General features: G+C 37.3%; 1 protein-coding gene across 1 annotated transcript in view; it reads right to left on the reverse strand.

Moving 5' to 3' along the window:
* WDPCP (WD repeat containing planar cell polarity effector) overlaps window positions 1-20,263 on the reverse strand; it is a 109,541-nt gene that overhangs the window by 65,252 nt on the left and 24,026 nt on the right. Inside the window, exons 9-11 of the mRNA XM_009327104.1 lie at window positions 11,660-12,269; window positions 7,330-7,518; window positions 4,637-4,760 (exon numbers count right to left, since the gene is read on the reverse strand). Of these exons, the coding sequence (XP_009325379.1) occupies window positions 4,637-4,760; window positions 7,330-7,518; window positions 11,660-12,269 (923 nt within the window). The remainder of the gene's footprint in view (window positions 1-4,636; window positions 4,761-7,329; window positions 7,519-11,659; window positions 12,270-20,263) is intronic.

Here is a 20,263-nt window from a genome sequence, read left to right on the forward strand (position 1 = left end):
GAGCTTTGCTTAGTAGGGAAACATATTTGTACTATGGGAAAAAACCCCAATGACATTCTCTTAATGGAATTATCAGATGGAAAGGTCCAAATGGTTTTGAATCTTGGTATTTTTCCATGTAAAAAAAAAGGAAAAAGATTCTTAAACTGCGTATTCACAAACACAAGAACAGAATTACAAAGGAGGAAAAGGCACAGCAGAAACACGGAGCTGTGGCTGCATTCTAATTGTACAACTCCTGAGCTGCATTTCAGACTTTACTTTCCAGTCCAGCCTTTACCTCCAGCTCATGCTACGTTACTTTCTCACTGTCTCTCCGAGAGAGACAGAAAAATTTGAACAAAACAGAGCAGGCGTGTGTTTGTGCCTGTGTATGTGTGTCAAACAAACAAGATAATTTCATGCATTAGAAAATATGACAAGTACAATTTACGAATGCTTGATCAGAGTGAAGCAAAGCCATGAGTCAGCGATGCCATAGTTAACGAGTGAAAAACTATTCCATCCCATTCCATGTTCTGTACACGGCTAGATGAGGCTGTTATACAGAGGCAGGAGGTTGTGCAGCCACTCCCCATTACACAAATACACTTAGTAGGCAGCGCTCAACAAAAGGGTGCGGGCAAGAAGGTTACTGCTCCCCAAGGCTTCCTAATAAATCCACCTCTGCTCAACATTTTACATAATGATATAATGCATTATATTATTATAAGCAGTGACGTCATAATAAAATGCACCAGAGTGCTACTCAAGTGGCAAGGAACACCTAAGATACATTTCTATACTTGTAATTCAGTTCCTGTATTTTTAATTATAGATAAGAATTTAAAGTGAAAATAATTATTGATTCCATAAGTACTGTTGTAATGGATCCCTGGCATATAATTAAGAGGCCTTTAATTTTAATTTTGTATACTGAACGCCTGTTTTTGGAGGTACTCCATATTCTATATTCAGGGCCTACACCTGCAAAGCTCTAAGCTTCTATTTTCGTGGAAGCTGAAGATGCTGCATGGTTTGCAAATTTAAGAACTTAGCTTTCATAATGACGGATACAAATAACATGGCTGCATCAAATATGTTGCAAGGCATTTTCCTTTCTTCTAATTGCGATCCATTTCAATCATGCTGTCAGTGTTCCTTGGCCCATCTCAGGTTGCAGCACCATTTTGTAACCCATACTTGCAATACAGCCAGTAATGACAGAGCATCTTCTTTCTAAAGTGCCCGATACGTAAAAGAGGGAACCTACCATCACAGTGTTCAGCTTTTCCTAGAAACTGCTCTCTTTGATGATAGAAAAATAGTTAGCCTATAATCTCACTGATAATGTGAAAATGGATGTCTCCAGTTATTTGCAACTGGATATACAACCTTTCAGCCTACAGTAAAGATTAAAATCATTGGCACCTGATTATTACTAGGTGAGGATAGCCTTTCTGAAAAGGTAACTGTATTTCTCAATTCTAGTAAATGCAGACACTCACATCTTAAAAAGTACAACAATAACTGGCACCTTTTTGGCAGACTCAGCAGGCAGGTCAAAGATTGTCTCAGCATGTAGAATGAATTAATATTTCTCTCCCAAGAGTAGGTCCTTCTAGAAAAGGCTTAAGGCAGATTGGTGGGGCATTCAAAGGAAAGCTGGAGAGGGGGGGTGAAAACTTTTGTTTATATGAACATTTTTCAGATTTAGATCTAGAAACATTTAAGTGTTTAATGTTTTAATGTTGTATGAAAGACTCCACCCTTCCCTGTCCATCCCTTATGTGTCTGGTCTCCTCTATAGCCCACCACACACATCCTAAGCTGCCTTCCCCCATTTCGCTCTGTACTCCCACTCTGCCCTTTTGCAGGACTCTGTACGTCCCCATCCCTGCCTTTAGTCCTTCATCCCCAATTCCTTGTCTTCTACTCATGCTCCTAACCCCACTTTCCTCACTCTTCCTACCCCACTTCTGAGTTTCTCCCTGTGTGTTTTAGCTCCTTATTGTCTAGATTTAATTTCTGTGCATCTGGTGCTTGCTTTCTCTGGAGCCCAAAGGAATTGCGGAAAGCCCTACTCTATTCCAAGGAATATTTTTTGAGTATCAGTCATACTTATAGTGCACGTAATTTAGGAAGCGCTATGTTTCCTCTACTTCTTGCTGCCACAGCGTACAAAATGATCACTTTGCTTTTGTCTCCTCATGCTCACAAGAGAATAACAAATGTCCCCTAGTGCTGCATCAAGTTGGCATTGACAGTTCACAGTGCATCTGCATTCAAGTCTTCTTGTTTGGTCATGCAGACACATCTGCAGTAACACAAATTCACTCTGAAGAGATTCATTAACTATTTGTAACTAGCCTGCAAGTGTTCAGTGTTAAATGAATAAGGGTAAAAAAGTGAATAAATCAAATAACAAAGGTTGAGACAGAGAGAGAACATATAACTGACTTAAAATGTAGCCTTCCTGAAACCCAGACACAGTTGCTGTCTCTGACAAACAGGTAGTGGGAGGACTACTCCATTTTCAGTGTCCTCGTGGGCATAATATGGTGACGTGAAAAGGCAAGAGCATAATTCTCTCCCCACTTTTCTTCCTGTTCCGAACCTACAGTTGTACATGCAGGCTGGCAGAAGTGGCTTGCCTTGCTGGCTTCTCACAGACGGATGATGTAATAGCAGCGGCTGCAACTTTCGTATGCCTGAAAGAATTAGTGAGCATTGTGCCTTCCTATGATTCTCCTAGACATTGCATGGTGCCTAGATGGCATTCTCTCACCCAGAAACATGGTTTACCATTCCTCCAACAAATCTGTAGTACTCTGCTTAGCCTACATTCAAATCATTCTAGTCACTTAAGAAAACATCTAAAAGGAAATAAACACCAATTAAGGCACAGCCACTTTAATACAATAAAGATCAGCTCTGGACATCATTTCCTTGCTTTCTATCAGATAAATCTCCCATTTTTGAACATTTCATTTTGTACTTAGATTATGTCTTCTCAGATAAGCTTTAAGCATTACCATCTGTTCTGCAGCAATCACATGATCCTATCACTTTGATTCAGTTGAATACAAATCCGTTTGACAATCGGGCAACAGCAAAATAACACAGATTTGTTCCCAAAACTGCCACAACAGTAGATCGTTCAAGGGCTGCTTTATAGTGGAGGTAAAAGACACAGGGAGACTCTCCTACACACCTCCTGTCTGTGCCCCACACTGTCCAGGCAGCATTCTGACACTGAAGCTTCTTGTTTGCTAGGGGGATTGAGTCAGTGTTTCAGCTGTGTTCAGCAGCCCCAAGGGCCGAAAGCTTAGCCAGGGCCCCATGCCTCTGCATGCCTGCTAGCATTTGGAAGCAAATCCTGAGTCAGAGGGAATACACCTTTCTCTTGCAGATGCAAAAGCGCTATGGTTACACCTCTCAGAATCTCTGAGGCATTCTTTCCGCATCTGTCCTCTGCAGGCAACTGGCCCACAGCCACTACAGTTGGCCATTGCAGCAACAGATCTTCCCTGCTGGTTTCTAGGAGAAAGGCAAAAGCAGAGTTTGTACCCACTATTGTGGCCACATCTATTAAGAAAACTCCAGTGAAAGGCTGGTGCATATTATGCAGATATTTGGAGCATTCTTCTATTTAGAATAATTTCCCCATTGGAATGGACCTGTTTAGCAGAAAGTGATCCTATTCAGGTTCAAAATGCAGAAGACAGTATAAAATATTTCTCTTTAAGATTTGAAAGATGCACAAACTGTACTATCAAAGTAACTTGCAGTTCCTAGCTTTGCATATGCAAACAATGTATATAATCTGGATGAATCACCGACAAAGGGTGCATTGCAAGTCTTCTCACTATGTCCATCTACATTCCTCCCCAACAAGGTGTTACAAACATTGTATCATTCAGAAGGTCATTTCTCCTTATTTTCACCCACTGGATAATTCTCAGAGGGAATGTTTCAGCTGTATTTGTGGTTGAACACATGAACAGGTTAAACTGCTGTACATTGATATTTATAACTGATTTAGGCTATTAATTTATTCTGAAGGAAAAATATAGCAATAAACCGATGTAGTATAAATTCTAGCTGAATTTGGTATTATGACTCTTCTAATGTCATATAATTTACAGACAAATGAAACATTTCATTTTTTCCTCTTATTTTAATGGCACTGGAAATTACTGGAATATGAATTTCTGTATGAGAACGTTGAGGATGAGAATAACAAAATGCTCAGATTTCAATGGTGCAAAGACAAAAATGTCTTGGACCATGCACCATTCATTTGCATTTTAGCATCTATTTAAACTCGGTGTTTTCTCCAAGTTTGTAAGCTGTTTCAATAGTTAATCTGCAAGCAGTTGGTGAATATAAATCTCTCAGAAGCATGCTATCTTTTTTCTATCAAGCTAAAAGGGAAAGGGTGATTCATTTTAAGTGTATTGATGATACAAGAGCTCTGAATAGCATTTTATCTGCAACACTGTACTTGAAAGGAACGAAGTGCAAGTTAAACAAACAGTAACCATGCATTTTTTTCAGGGGTGGTCCTTTTGGAAAATGTTAACCACATTAAAGTAGGTAGTCAGTGAAATATGTAATTAATTTTAAGTTGATAGAAGTTGAAACTGTCATTCACCTGAGCAGGTGGTGGAAGAACCTTCTTGCATATCTGCTGATTGGGTCCCTGTACTCCAGCACAGTTGTATCCAAGAGGGGTCTTGTTGGAGCATAAAAGGTTCCAAGGCTTGCCTCAAGCTGTGCTGTGGAGTTCAAACACAGCAGCAATGAAACAAGTGAAACCGTTTCAATTACAACAGGTTGCTCATGTTTGCAGTCAGTCAAATTCCTCAAACACTGATGAAATGTGATGTTGTTGTAGGAGAGGTGAAATTAAAATATGACAGATTGTACAAACACAAATGTGCATATAAACTTTCACTTTGAGGCAGAGTTGACAATGACTTTGAGCAACAAAAGCTGTCAAAAGGATGAAGTCGTCTATAACACACCAAGTTCTCACCAGCAGCGTACAATTAAAAGTGACTCATAAGAGTAATACAGTTTGAACAAGTTTGTCCAGTAGAGATCAACTCTCAATTAGCTCAAATCGTCTTTGTCCTCTTAGGCAAACAACAAGGAAGTTCAGTTTTTCAGGGATTATTATGTTAGGTCAGCGGGTGACAGAACCCTTCTTGTGATGGCCTTGAGGTCTAAGGATCCTCCTTCAGCCAACAGTTCTTTAAAAACTTTATATAAAAGGGTCTGGAAACCCTAAGGGTTTGACTCTCCTACAGCGTGTAGTGGTGGGAAACAGGATAACCACCCTTGTAATCAATAAAATAAAGCCCTTTTGTTACAGAAGTTGTCTCCGCTTTAAATACTTTCTGACTGCTATACTTCACAGCTGGAGCTCTTAAGCATTCTTCTACATCTTTAATACAAAACTATAAATAATACAAGAAAATACACAGTATACATTTGTGTCCCACATGCTTAGCTGAAAGGAAATTTAATGATCAATAATATTTATGTTATGTGACTTCTGCTTGAGAGTTAACACATAGTACAAGTCCTTATAGGCAGAACAGGGAAAATTTGCTATATATTTGCTATATATGTTCTCCTTTCAGAGTGAATGTGCAAACTACTACTGCTAATCAGAATTTTGTGTGGGCTTTAAAAGCAAAATATAACCTATTGTCTCATTAGGCAGACAAAATCTCATTGATTTGCTGTTATTAATGTTTGTTTGAACTAGCCATTTTTGTATTTAGTGATAATGGTTCTTTATTTCCAAGCATAGTTACATTTTATTTTATTAGGCTTGATAGCACTAAATGTGCTAATAGTACTGTGTTAGGAACACAGTCAACCTGTTAGTAAATTAGGTTTTGTGTTACCTTAAATCTAGACAGTAAGATAAGTTGAAGTTTAAAGGTATTTTCTTTCAAAGCAGCGGTCAATTTAGATTAAAATTGAATACAGCAGTACCTTTGCAAAAACAAGCCATACTCTCTTGCCATTGCTGTTTTCTTGACAGCATGTTTTGTACTTCTGAAATACTTCAACATACATGGAATACGAGTAACTACTAGCACAGTTATAGATTCATTAGATAGCCCAGCTTGATGTTGAAGGCAGAATAAAGATCTCAAAGATAACTGCCCCATTGCTATAAATAAAAGGCCCCACTGGGTTTTGCTAATAAAAAAGAAAACAAATTACCATGCCAAGTTTGTTAGATTCATATAGAATAACTCTTGGACAGAATGAAATTCCGTCTGCTGTAAACAGTGTTAGGGAGCTGCATGGGGGGATACACACAGGCATCTATTTATAATGTGCATATTTTTACAGGAGTTTGAAAACCAGCCCTTTTCATGGGTCCTTTTAAAAGCATGTTTTATTCAGAATTGATATGTTATGTTTGCAATGCAGAGATTTTTGTAATCAGATCCCCTGAAATGGGATAGCTGATGGCTTGGCAGCAACGTAGGACACCTTGGAATTTTTCTATCATTAAACACACTAGAATCCTAAGTATTCTTTCTTGCCACAAAAGATGCCTGGTCCCCAGCTGTCTGCCTGCTAGACTAGAGGATAACACCTTCACTAAATCAAGGCACTTCAAATCTTGAAGTCTATTGAGTTTCAAGAGCAAATCAAGAGGAAGGCATCACACCAGGCTTCAGCAGAGACGAGGCTGAACCTAAAATTCATCATTTCTTGTGAGGGAACTCAGCTACTACTGCAGGGGGCCAGAAGATTACAGTGAGGACAAATGCTATAATCCTAAAGGAGGCAGCAGAGGATAGTGTATTCAAAGCCTTTGGATCTTGTAATGAAAGCATGACCCTTCAAAAGGACCTTAAAAACCATACTAAAATCTCTTGTCCCTGTTGCAGGAAAACGTCCCTCCTTAAGTTGGTGCTGTCTCAGTATGAATATATAACAAACATTTTAATCCTGTATTAACTAACATTAGTCTGTAACACAAGCTGAATTTATGTAATGTAATAAAGTTATAGCACATATAAGATAGTGCTATATATATTAAGTCATGCCTATACTGTATATATATTAAAATATGCATTATTTTATTATCATTATCGATACAAATGAACTAAAATGTAATCAACACACTGATCCAGATTTTATTGAAATGACTTGTCTACTTATGACATTTGATTATGGAGTACCATAATCTGGCTGACTGCCTGGATTCTCACTATTGTCTTCTTTATAAAGTCAATAAATATATTGTCATAATCCACATATGAATTACAAAGAAAGCACAAAAATACATTAAAAATACAATCAGTCCCTTACCTTCTCTGTCTGGTGTAAGCTTTTGTTTAAGAAGGTGATTGACAATGGCACTCAAGCATATGTAACACTGATGACCCATCGTGTTCCAGTTCATGGTGTTCAGGACATTAATTGCCTCGTGTATCTCATCGTAACGAATGTACTGGTGGATGATTTCCACGACGCCCAGCTGTCCTTTTGTGATCACACCTTTTACAGGAAATATTAAAACCAAAGATAGTGTTACAAGTATGTAAAGCAGTAGCTGACTACTTTTCAGCACAGTTAAAAACAGTTGCCTTTGGTTAAAATTAGGAAGTTTAAGTTAATGGGTTTCACTATTAAATATTTATGTGAGATAGCTCTGTATTATCTTGGTATATTTAGACTGAGGGTGCTTTGGACAGCAGAGAAAAACCATCAGTGAACTTCACATGCAGAGGCTGAGTGAATGTGACCAATACCTACTAGTGGCAACATCATGTAATTAAGTTTGTTTTAAACATGGTAGAAAAAGCTTATTCCCAGTTTATCATTATTGTCTTGGAAGTAATATTTTCGTGTTCCTAGCACCTCCTTCCTGCAGGGAAATACTGCTGGACAACACTAAAAAATAGCATTTCTCTCACAGAAATGTACCTATGTATACAAGTTCACAGCAGCTCAAACTTCAAAGCAGCACTAACTCGATTACTCTCCATATTGCAATTGCTCTAGAACTTACTTTTAGCTTGGCAAAATTCTCTAAGTGAAGCATTTCTTCTGTGAGAGGATATCATGAAAGATATCAACATTTAGGGACCTTTGAATTACAGTTGCACATGAAACCAAGAACATGCTTGCCATAAGGGAAAAAAACGAGCAACACATTGGGCACACGATTTATCTACAGCACTCTATCTCCGAAAAGTAGAAATTGAAAGACACTCAAATTTTCTTGACTTGTAGGTCTCAGCTTCTGAACAGAAAAGGTGACTGAAAAGCTGCAGAGTAATGTTATTTATTGTCTCTGACTACCCATATGATCGTGTGACATAGGCCACACATAGCATTTTAGCAGTTCTTGCTTGCTTTGGGTCACTGTGCTAGAGTATTCTTTATCACTACTGCTGCAGATATTAGAAAGAGACCAGAATAAATTTATTGTTCCCCTCTCTTTAAATAAAAACATAATGTTATTTTTTTATTTTCTCAATTTATATTCCAATGTTCTTTGTCAAAACTAATTTTAAGGAAAAAATTCTGATGAGAAAGGGAACAAGCTGATTTTCAATACTGATATTAAAGCCATAGGATGGCTGCGGAAAAAAAGTCTGATAACAGAGAAAAGCAGACCTGATAGATAGAAAACATACCTCACAAAATTTACATAAATGTAGTTGTGAATATTTTTTGTGATGTAAAATAAGAATTGAGAAAAAAAAAAAGGTAGAAGAAAACATCTGACTACAGCTCAAGGACAAGTAACCTGCTGAGAACTTGCATATACAGATCTGACGCTTTGGGAAAAAAATTGTTTTATTTTTTGTAACAGATAAAGACTTTAGTTTTGTAGTGTCATTAAAGAAAAGACATGTTTGTCTATTGTATTTCACTTTACATTTGCATGTATTAAAGCCTATGGACATTATACTGTGTAATAGCCATGTTTAACCTGTGTATGTGTGATAATATCTAATTGTTATGGTAGACTTTATTCTTCCTAAATGTTTAGTGTTTTTAAAGTATTACATAAGTTGGGCAATCTTCACATTAATCACTAAGTGAACACAAAAATACTTATTTGCATTGTAATTAAATATAATACTATATTTAAAATGTTTTTTGAGGCCAGCAATGCTGAACCACTGGCACCAGTACCAAGTTTGGCATTATCCAAGATCTGGGTTGACATCAATGACAAGAAGCCACAATGCTTTTGAAAATGGGTTTGGCATTAGACACCAAAAAATATCTGCCATTAATGTTTGAGGGTAAATTTAATATGAATCTTTTCCTGAAATAAATCTGGCTAGACAGCACAATGGAGAATTCACAGAACTTGTCCAAAATCATAATACGTCAGCTGGAAGTTAAAAACATATTTGCCTATTCTCATTGACATAGTTTCTTAACAGACTTTTATGGGAAACAATTCCAAGCCATGAGTTAATTATGGATTTTATTTCAGTCCTGAATGCCTGTCTGGGCTGTGCTGTCACAGACCCCTAACTTTTCCGTATAATTTATATTTGCACTAGTTCTTAAATAGCAGACACCTAAAAACTGCTGAGTTTGGGAAGAGGGGCTGACTAATCAACACAGCATTACCTTGGTAGTGTGGCAAACTGAGAAGAAGAGGGGTAAAGCTGAAAACCAGGATGCAATAGAGAACAGCATATTTTTGCACAGTGGACTACAAAGAGGAAAGGAGGGAGGGATAGAGAGAGCTTTGCCTTCTTCCTGGAAGAGATTTTACAGTAATTATACAGAATGAATTTTAAAATGTGATAACTTTCAGCTGTAGAGGTCAACATCTTCCCATTTGGATGCTTGACTTCTCCTGGGTGGTGCGCTTCCAGGCAACCTGCTTGGGAAAAAGAGGTGACAGCCAACTCACTGCCTAATTGATTTAGGAACGGTGCCCAGGGAGACAGTCCAATTAAGTTTACAAGCTGGCAATTAGCAGGAAAGGCCTCTAAATCCCTGCACTGAGAGCCTGCTTGCCTTCGTAAGAACATAAATGTGCTAAAGATAGCAAGGGGAAAGCTGTGCTTTCTGGAAAGCTGTTGTGAGAAAACCCCACAAGGGAGGACTGAAAAAAAGCAAGGTAGATGTGGGTAGAGTGCCTTCTGCTTGACAGGTAAGAGGTAATTTAGAGGTTTTTTTTTTTAATGGCCAACATGCACAAAAACATCAAATAGCTGTTATAATTAGTGTTCTGGGGTACTCTGCAACTATTAAACCCGTCATTGAACATAATGCAGCTGAATTATCTCAAAATAAATGATAACTTGTAAACAGTTTTTTAATAGTATTTTTGGATAACAGTAATAATCTGGATCAGCTCTTTTAAAACCATACAACTATAAGCCAATCCAATATTTTTGTTGCTAACATCCTATTATATTAATTTCCCTTTTTGCAGTGGCATACTTAGTTAAGTTTTTTAAATTCAGTCTTTCAAATGTTTAGGTCTGCAGTACTTTTAGACAGGATTTTTCCCCACAAAAGCACATGCATGTCTCAATCAGTAAAGAAATAAAGTAGATTTTCAAACCTTACTGTCACCTAGTATTTTTAAAAAAAGGTTTCTTCCTAATCTCAATAGCTTTATACCAAAGAATCATAAAAAACTCCTGTAAAGATCTACAAAGGCAATCCTGTTTCCTTGGACAGACAATGGGCAAAATGCTGAAATATTCGACATGGCTGTCTGCCCTGCTGAAACACTGGCTTGGTAGTCAGAAGATTTAAGCATGATTGTTTTTTTAGCTCTCACAGTGGGTTTGCACCACTGTAACTTGCCTGACCTGAATGGAATGAATACAGTTCTCACTGATGAGCAACTGCAGGGGTTTTATTCTTAGTTCAGCCACTGACTCGTTGTGCAACTCTTGGAAAGCCTTTTAGCTTTCCTTTACTGCTTCTTGTTATTCTGTTTGTAAAATGAAGATAGTTATGGTTTTACTGTCTTAAAGTCTCCTTACACCTAAAATGAGAAGTGGTATATAAATTCTAAAATTAGTATTACTACTTCTTTTATTCACAACTCCTGGCAAATTAATTGAGAGACCAAACTTCTCCGAAGGTTATGAAAACCCTCCTTCTTGTGTGAAAAGTCTTCAAGGAAAGAAATGGTGTAACTTCATGTACTGAAGTCAGGAAGAACAGAGTACTGGGACAAATATACATTATAATGGAAAGGACAGTTGCATCATACACACAAAAAAATAATTTAGGAAAGAAAATAGCAATAGTATCCTATTATTAAAAATAGATTATTTTAGCTTGTTAGGGGTATTGCTACAGAATGAATACAATTCCTAAAATTATATACTACAGAATAAAAAATTTTCAATATGAGAAATTGTTATGCTTTATTAGATTAGCAAGTAACATAATGCGACCCTGATCCAACAACAGATCGGAGTCCTATTCTGTCAGACCCCACATGAAAAGATACTAAGTAATTGTGAAACATAATGAACTCCTTGGTTCACATCTTCAGATATTGTTGAAACTATGTGCTTTTAAGGCTATGGTCCCATATATCTAAAATGAGGGTGTTGCTTTCAAACTACAAAAAACCTGTGAGGTACAGACGTTTCCTTGAGAGCTCCAGGTTCAACAAATGTGCTCAGTAACGTACCAAGTTTAAAGTGAAGTACTCCTAAGGGTCCTTTGTTGAATCTAACCAATAAAAGATCATGAATATCTGTGCCGTCAGTGCTGGCAGATGCAACCTGAGGAGCAGCCCACTGGATCTGGATGAGGCTGCTAGGCACGTCAAAGTGTTTACTGAATTGCAGAGTTGCCTCAGGTGAATAGTCTTGTGCTAAGAGCTGAATTTTAATTGGGGACAGCGCCGTGTCAAAAAGTTGCAGCTCCCCTTGAGAGCTGCCAACCATGAATATGGCTCCGGAAGGGTGGTAGGTTATTAAAGCAGGCAACAGTTCTGCTTGGGCTAACAGAGTCACTTGGTTGTAGGCTTCATACAGAATTACTGACGAATCTTCACAACCCAGGACTAGTTTGTCTTCTGTAACATCTCGGCAACAGCTGATGGCCTTGGATCGTAGTGGTATTCTGGTGACTGCCGCACACTGAATTTTGTTCCTAACACACTTGTAGACGCAGCTGTCAGCCATGGGCTCTTTGTCTGTGGAGATGGAGTGCTCTACTGTGTAAACCTGATAAGGCTGATTAGTGCTGAAGTTAGCATCCAGTGGATCCCATTCTGTACGGACATAACTCAGAACCTGAAAAAAATCCAAAATGTTTTGGTAGTCATTTGTAACAATTTATTCTTGCTTTGAAGATTTAAAAAATAGACTGCTTCAAATATGCTTTCTCATGGGTCAGTAAGCTAAAACAAATATGCATTTTAGAAATAGATTGTAAAATCTACTGCTTTAACTTTTAAAAGGTTGATTCCTTTGATTAAAAAACCCTGCAATATAGTTTGAGCCATATTTGTTTGTCCAGAGTACATAATAGGTTAGCAGAATAGAAGATAAAGGAGGGGATGGTCCTAACAGTGTTGGTAAGAGGAGAAATGAGCAGCTGACTGATATAAAAGAATAACTGATTATTCACAAGTGGGGTGGGGGAGAAATCCTAAAATTTCTGGAAAAATTTATAATAGGTTACTCTGAGCATCACACGTAGAGGATTTTTGATTATTTGCTCTGGGCCATGGTAACAGAAAATATTACACTGTACTGGTAGAAACAATGGTATGTTTAAACAATGTATACTATACATTGCGAAATGAGTAGGTGGTAGATGTTCTTTGGTGCCATATAGCTTTAGATGCAGAATAAATGAAGAAATTAGTATTACTACTTCTTTTATTCACAACTCCTGGCAAATTAATCTGCCATATAGCTTTAGATGCAGAAAAGGGGGACCATTTAGGGGTACCTGAAGGTTGAATGAACTGGAAGAACACCACAAAGGCAGAATATGATACAAAGACAGCAGCTGGCAAAGAGCAAGAATTTGTAGTGTGGAAACACGGGAAGTACCATAAAGTGATGGAGGCAACAGTGGAGACCAATGAACATTCATGTGCTATAATATATGGGTTTGAGCGAGAGGTGTTGTACAGGACTTGAGCAGGGAGACTGTGGGAGAAATACCAGCTGTAAATAAGTTACAAATTAGCTTATGAAAAGCCATTTCTCTGAAAGAGAGAAAACCAATGTCTCGAGAAGAAAGAGAGTAGTGGAAGTCAGTCAAAACTTGCTAGTGTTTGTTCATGCAGAAATAAAGAATGAAAGGAAACTGTCAAACTGAGCAAAACCCCGCCCTTAGGTATACCCATAGCATTCTTCACACTATAAACTAAAGCTGCCGACCTGCCACTAATTTTGGAAGCCCCTTCTTTTGAGTCCAGGTGGTATGCAAGTACCATTTACACAGAAAGGGGTAACAAATGTGATTAAAAGGCAGAAAGAGGGCGAGGGAGGAAATCTGGAAATTTCAGGTTGAAAACAGAAATGCACACATAATGATAAAGCAGTTTAGATTTGATTTCCACACATCACAAGACCAACGAAACATATATTTTAGCCTTTCATCCTGCAAAGAAGGAGAATAAGAAATTAAGATTTTTTTTGGCATACCACCCATTACTTCAGAAGCAAATGATGAATTTATAAACAAGTTATTCGGGATGTTGATCAGACTGATTAGAATGTTTTATTCTGACAGTTTACTTATTTTGTCAGCAAAAGGGTTTCCCATTCAAAAGAAAGAAAAACGGATTATTGCAGTTCTGTGGCTGCAAACCAGCTGCCGGTTAATACAAAAGTCTTAGCTGCTTTAGGATGAGTAGTTAGGGACATGCAAAGAACCACTTAATGCAAAAGCATCTGGTACAGAAGCCAATGCATCCAACTTGTGAAAACCAGGTAAACCGATTTCAACAGAGTAGTGATCATTGAAAATATATACTAAAGAGGAAATAAAAGATTAAATTACTTATATAGTCTGAAAAACATTTTCTTACCTCCACCATTCCTTCACCAATGACCTAGCTTCATTTATGCCCAAAAAATGTGCAGTGGCTACTGTGCAGATGTTAGAACTGCTGAAATGTGTAGCTTATTAGGGTGTTAAATTGCATAGCAAGGAAACCCGTAAAAGAGGTTATTGTGGACAAAGGATTACTGTGACCACAGAGCTCTCTAACCCCAAATAAAGACAAGGTGAAGTGTTATTGTTTGTTCTGCAGTTTTCCCTAGGAGTATGTATAGAGACCCAGGTAGCTGCCTTTCAAATATGTGAAATAGAAATCTTGCCCAAGCAAGTCTTCAAAGCTTCCATAACTTCAGTGAAATGAGCCTTGAGGCCCTCTGGGACTCAGATTTCTGTCTTCCTGTGGCAGGTTTCAATGCACTGCATTATTCATCTACATATTTTGATCCAAAACCAGTGTTCCTCTCTGGACATCTCCTCACAAGCTATAAGAAAGTCACAAAGATCCACACAATAATCAAGCCTATGAGAGAGGAAAGACTGAAAGCGCTATTAAATTCTGAAGAGAGACTGGCCTTGAAGGTTAAGACAATAGAGAAGAAAACACGTGAAACATGGATTTTACAACTCCGTAGGAGTGACTGCTGGAAAACAGCAATGGAAATAGTCACAGAAAAATAAATGTTGTCATCTGATCATTTGAGAGTCAGCAAGCAAACTGAATCCAATTAATAATTCTGCTCTGCCTTGTTAGGGCAAAAGTGGGACAAAATGTTGCTCGCTACTTTGAATTTAAAAGAAAGTAAAATCTTGTATTTTGGAAGGCTAATTTAATGAGCCTTGAGATGAGAATCTTCCTAGCTTCACATAACTTTGAGAGCAAATCCTTGAAATGAAGTCTAGGGCAGGGCTGGTTGCTGTATATAACACAATTCTAAACTAGGAAAAAGTTCCTGCGAGGAGAGAAAGACTATTTGCTGCATTTCAAAACATAAGTTTTGACATAACGCTTAAACAAATTAGGCTTAAAGGAAACTTTTCTAGACACTAATGTTCATATTCTGGCTGAAAACAAAAGAAACATTTCTCCTTAGATTGGAACAGATAAGCTGCTTCTCATGCATCAGTGGCCTCATGTGCCTCTTGGAGGAAGAGTACCAAGCCGAGAGACCTCTTTGTTCTGGTTTCCAGTTTTGCTGAATGCAACTGGCATTTGGCACTCTGAAGGGGAAAAAAAATGGATACTCTCTTTCATCTGAGAGGGAAGATTTGAGTTTCTCTGTCAGAAATGACTTTTATTATTAATTCTTCATGCTGCTAACTGGAAAACTAAAGCAGAGAAATACAACTACAGAAACATGTTAATAAGGCTAAGATAATGCTTTTGAAAAATAAGAAGTCTAACAATCAAAACATCTTTTTTTCCCAAGAAGATGGTACTCCATTACCTGCCAATTGTTTTTCTATCTGGTAAGTAGCCACATGCTAGTAAATGTAGTGCACATAGTGCTTTAACAGTTCATTTAAAGGAATCTGCTGGGATTCCTTCCTGGTGAGCAGTAGTTCTCTGGAACCCTAAAAGGAACATTAAAATAGCAATATATCTTTAAGGTAACAAAACATTTGCTTGGGGAATGGGAAGGCAAAAGCTGGAGGAGTTCCCTCAGAAGTGGGCAGGACAACTGTAGGATTTGTGGAGGAGGGGACAGAGCAGCAGATCTAAAAAGACAGAGACGTAGTATCACATGGCGGGGTGTATAATACCATTCAACGTTAAGCGATTTCCATAAATCTTGGACTAAGCACTTAGCCTTGGATTTCAAGGGAAGATTTCTGGAAGCACTTTGCATGAAGTAAAACCAGTTACTTTCTGTAAAATAAATAAATAAATAAATAATAAAAAATACAAAAAGTCTCTTTTAGTTTTGTGACAAGTATGCTACAAAAATATAGTAAATGTATTTAAATATTGTCCACATAATTTATGCATATTTCCCTTATAAATGTGGCAGTCATGCACCATCACTGCGCATTTATATTGTTTTTCCCCTGCAGTACTGGCCTGTGCTCTGCATCAGCTAATCAGCAGTACGAGGGATACTATACATGTCAAGTTCTCAAATCCTAGAGTCAGAAATCATAACAATCCAAGTAAAGAAATCTGTTAATCTTTGTAAATAAGGGGGCTGAATTATGCTAGTTAAAATACTTTCTTTCATTTTATGTTTGAAAGAAATAATAGCACTAGCTTGTGTGGGCAGTATCACTCTTCTCAGCGCAAATCTTTGAACACTTAAAATTGAAGTATTTTGCATAGAGTGCTGGGAAAGGATAAAGTCCACATATCAAAACAAATAAGAGTTTTAACCAGTAGTTCTTAAGCAGAAAATTGGCTTACCAGGCAGATAAAAAAGAAAACAAAAGAAACAGAGCAATAAGCTTGCTGTGACTGAATTGTGTGTCTTTCAGATGAGAAAAATGTTTGATTTATTTTATGGATGTTAAAAAAATGCTTATTTAATTTCACACAGTGAGGTTCCAAATAACAACAAACACTTTAATTAGAAATGTAGAGTGGGAAGTGTAGTGCACACTATAGTAAAATAGTTCTAAATACAGCACTGTGAAGATGGAAGAAAAAAAACACCCTATTTTTAAACATTTCTAAAATAAAAATGCAAGGCTCCTACTTTAGGTTACTCATTTGACTGTATTGTATTTACATTCCCACATGTAATCTTATTATTTAGATCTTCAGTCAACATTTCTTCTTATTTTCTTTCAAAATTTATCATCATCTTTATTCTGTATTATTCACTGAACTTTTAACCCAATGTGACATCAAGGATTTTACGTTCTTTGCACTATGTGTGTGAGAGGTATTTCAGCTATTCAGTCACACACCGTAGATGTTTTTCTGAGTGCTACAGTAATTGTAGGATAGCTCACTCAAAAAATCTGCTGTGTTTATTTCACAAGTTTGAGGCACAATGTAGAAGCAATAACTATTAAATATTATCTCTTGGGAGAAAGAAAAACAATATTGTCTCTCAGGCAAATTATTTTTTCCACAAGATTGAAGTATAATTTCAGTGATTCGCACTAGCACTAAATGGAGTGAAAATAAACATGGCAAAGACAAATGCAAAGTACTACAGTAACTGAGCCCTGGCATCATCACCTCCTGTTAATTTATGTTTGCAGAATAAAGTTCATGTTGATTTTAACGTGGCTTTCTCTCAAAGCATTTAATCCAAGGATGATTTCACATCAGATCCTATTTATTCATAGCAAATTGTTTGAAATGATTTCTGGAAGATTCCTCTTCTGGTTTTGAAATCAAAATACCAGCATTATCTCCACAGGGAGACAATTTAAATAACATCCTTGACCATCGGTTCTTTAACAAAGAAGAAACAAACCAACCCCAAATAACTAAATAAATAAATTGGAGAATGGATGAGTTTACTGGAGGAAACCAATGCACGGAAGAAAGCAGACAAAGGTTCAACAGACAAATACTCCTGCAGCAACATGCATGCATGTATGTAAATGTACATTGCACACCAAAGCAAAGTCATATGTTAAAGAGAAAAGCACTTTTATTTCTTCAGGGGACAATTCCTCACCAAATCTTACAGCATTCAACATAGTAAACACTGATTTCAGAAAAAAACCAAAGGGAGTAAAACAAGTCAAGATTTGCAAGGAAAAAGTTCTTTCTGTTTTTATAGGAATAATGTCTACCTTTAGCCTTAATAATAGCAAATGTTAAAACATAAAGCCACACAGCACAATTCAAATCAAATTTATAGTGTATTTAAAATGCAGAATGTATTTCCTCCATTAAGTTGAAAAGCTGCTTAAGTACACAATACCCCAAACACTGCATGTGCAGTGTGAATCATCCCAATGCAGAACGTGTAGTTACAGGAATTATCATGATGAATGGCTGAGTTGCCTTGTCCCAGAGCTATTCCTGTCCTCATCCTAATAAGCACTCTTCTGGCGGGCAGCAAATATCACTCAGAAAATTCTTCCAGGAAGGAAGTAGTATCACCCAAGTGCCCCATTTACCTTTGCTCTGCCACAACAATAAGAGTGTCAGTAGCTGGCAGATCTTTTTGTGGTTTTCGTAGGTCAGCACCAAGGTGCTGTAGAATGGCTGTGGGTAGCACCCATTCATTTCCTCGGGCTTGGTTTACTTTTTCATAAACCCAATATGCCAAACAGCTCTTTACGGGCTAGACATTCAGCAATTCCTGCTTTTCTCTTAATTCTAGATAATAATGCTGTTTTATCCAAGCAATACTACTATTTTCAAGTAAAATGTTGGTGGTATTATTTTACTACACTTCTTTTTGATAAATGCTCCAAACTGAATCAGGTCATGCTTCTCATTCTTCTTCTGTTGACAGTAATCATTTATTGGGAGAAAATTCACATTATTGGTCAAATATGATAAATATGGATCTACTTTCATGTGTAACAATGGCATGACATGTTTATATTCCAGGTCTATACCTGAGGAACACTACAAATGGTAAGGGAATAGAGGCAAAGAGGCATATAAGCATGCTTACAGAAACACTGTATTTTTGTGGTATCTGACCTAGAGAGTAACTGTTTAGAAGCTGTCTAGAAATGCTGAATACATTTTTGCTCATGTTTAAGCTATCAAATGACCCTCAGAAGTTAAAGGTGTTAAGTTAAAGTTCCCCTCCAAGACTCTGTAGGGGAAAAATGTACCTCAGTTAATTGCAGATTGGGGGTTGACGCTACTTCTAGAGCTGCTGGGTTATTACATCCCCCATCCATGCACGGGAATTTAACTATTGCCCATAAGGAGTGCTAGAGAAATCAAGAAACAAACAAACAAACAGTACCATAGGTTACATGTCATGGATACATCGGGGAAGCGTATAGGCAGAGCGTCTTGAGCCTTACACAGCAGCCCACTGAGCATCCAAGAGATAAGTACGTGAAACAGACTAATTGGCAACCAGCAAGAGAGTTTGTTATCTATATATGACTAAGTTTTCCATAGCCCTAGCATAGTGCTTGGTATTTTATTGACAAATACAGGAAAAGAAATTTCATCTGAAGATGTCAGAATTAAAACAGACAAGTACAGGCAAAGAATCAGAAAAGGGAAAGCAACTGAACAGTTAAATTTAGCAGTTCTGCTTTTAAAAATAATTTTCTTATATTTATATTACAATATGGGCTAAATTAAAAGGATTATGAGTTTAGGCCTAAAGGCTCAGTTAATGCTTATTATCATTATTGTGTTAAGTACCAGTGATGTGCTTGGGACTATACTAGACAGCCTCAGCCCTGAGCAATTTAGAGTCTAAACCAGAAAAGGATAAAATAAGGTGTATTGAAAGATGCAGAGCAATGCTGTAATTTGGAAATCTCCCTATAATATATAAAATGAAATGGAGAAAGCTTTAAACTGACAGGATGGTTTCTGTGAACTTAGAAGAGATGAGTCTCTAAAAAACATCTAGAAAACAGAGATTGCAAACTGCTATGTTGGCATTAGCAAGCTTTCTGGAAGACGTGGGAAGGAAACAAAAGGTATGGGAATGTCACTGTCAGAACCTGGACATATGGAAGCCGTGGTAAGAAATAAGATCTGATATGTTACTGGGATGAAGGTTCATAATATCAAACTAGCACAGGAACTAGGCTGAAAAAACTTACAAAGAACAGACGCATGTTTTAGCTACCAGAGTAATTTTTATATGTGATTGGGCATAACTGCAGGGGGAATTGAGAACTGCAGGTGTATATCAGGCAGAGGACAGAGATGAGTCAAAGATGACCGCTAGTGGAGAGAGGTCAATTGAAAAGAAGTAAAGAAGGCAGAACTTGAGGTAATTTAAACTTAAATTCTACAGTGACAAATGACTGAAATAAGAAAGAAAAGCTGTCTCAACTACCTTTTCTCTTTTGATTTCAATATATAGAAAATCCCAAGGGAAAAAACCCTCACTGAAATTAATATTAGTTATCAAAGTAACAATTCCAAGACATATAAACATTTACATCTTCCATAATTAAAGAGAACAGGATGTTGTTTGTAAGAGCAGCTTATTCTAAAATGTTACTCAGGGTTTTTCCGTAAAGGGAAATAGCCTGTAATAGCTACTCCAGAACAGCTATTCCACAGCTGATCCTCAAGTTTGTACTCTTCTCCCACAGTCAAGGCCTTTTTAGTCCATATTAGTAGTGGCTTAAGCTAAACTAAAAATAAAACTCCAAA

The sequence above is a fragment of the Pygoscelis adeliae genome, unplaced genomic scaffold, assembly GCF_000699105.1.
Source record: "Pygoscelis adeliae isolate BGI_AS28 unplaced genomic scaffold, ASM69910v1 Scaffold137, whole genome shotgun sequence".
NCBI classification, from domain to species: Eukaryota; Metazoa; Chordata; class Aves; order Sphenisciformes; family Spheniscidae; genus Pygoscelis; species Pygoscelis adeliae.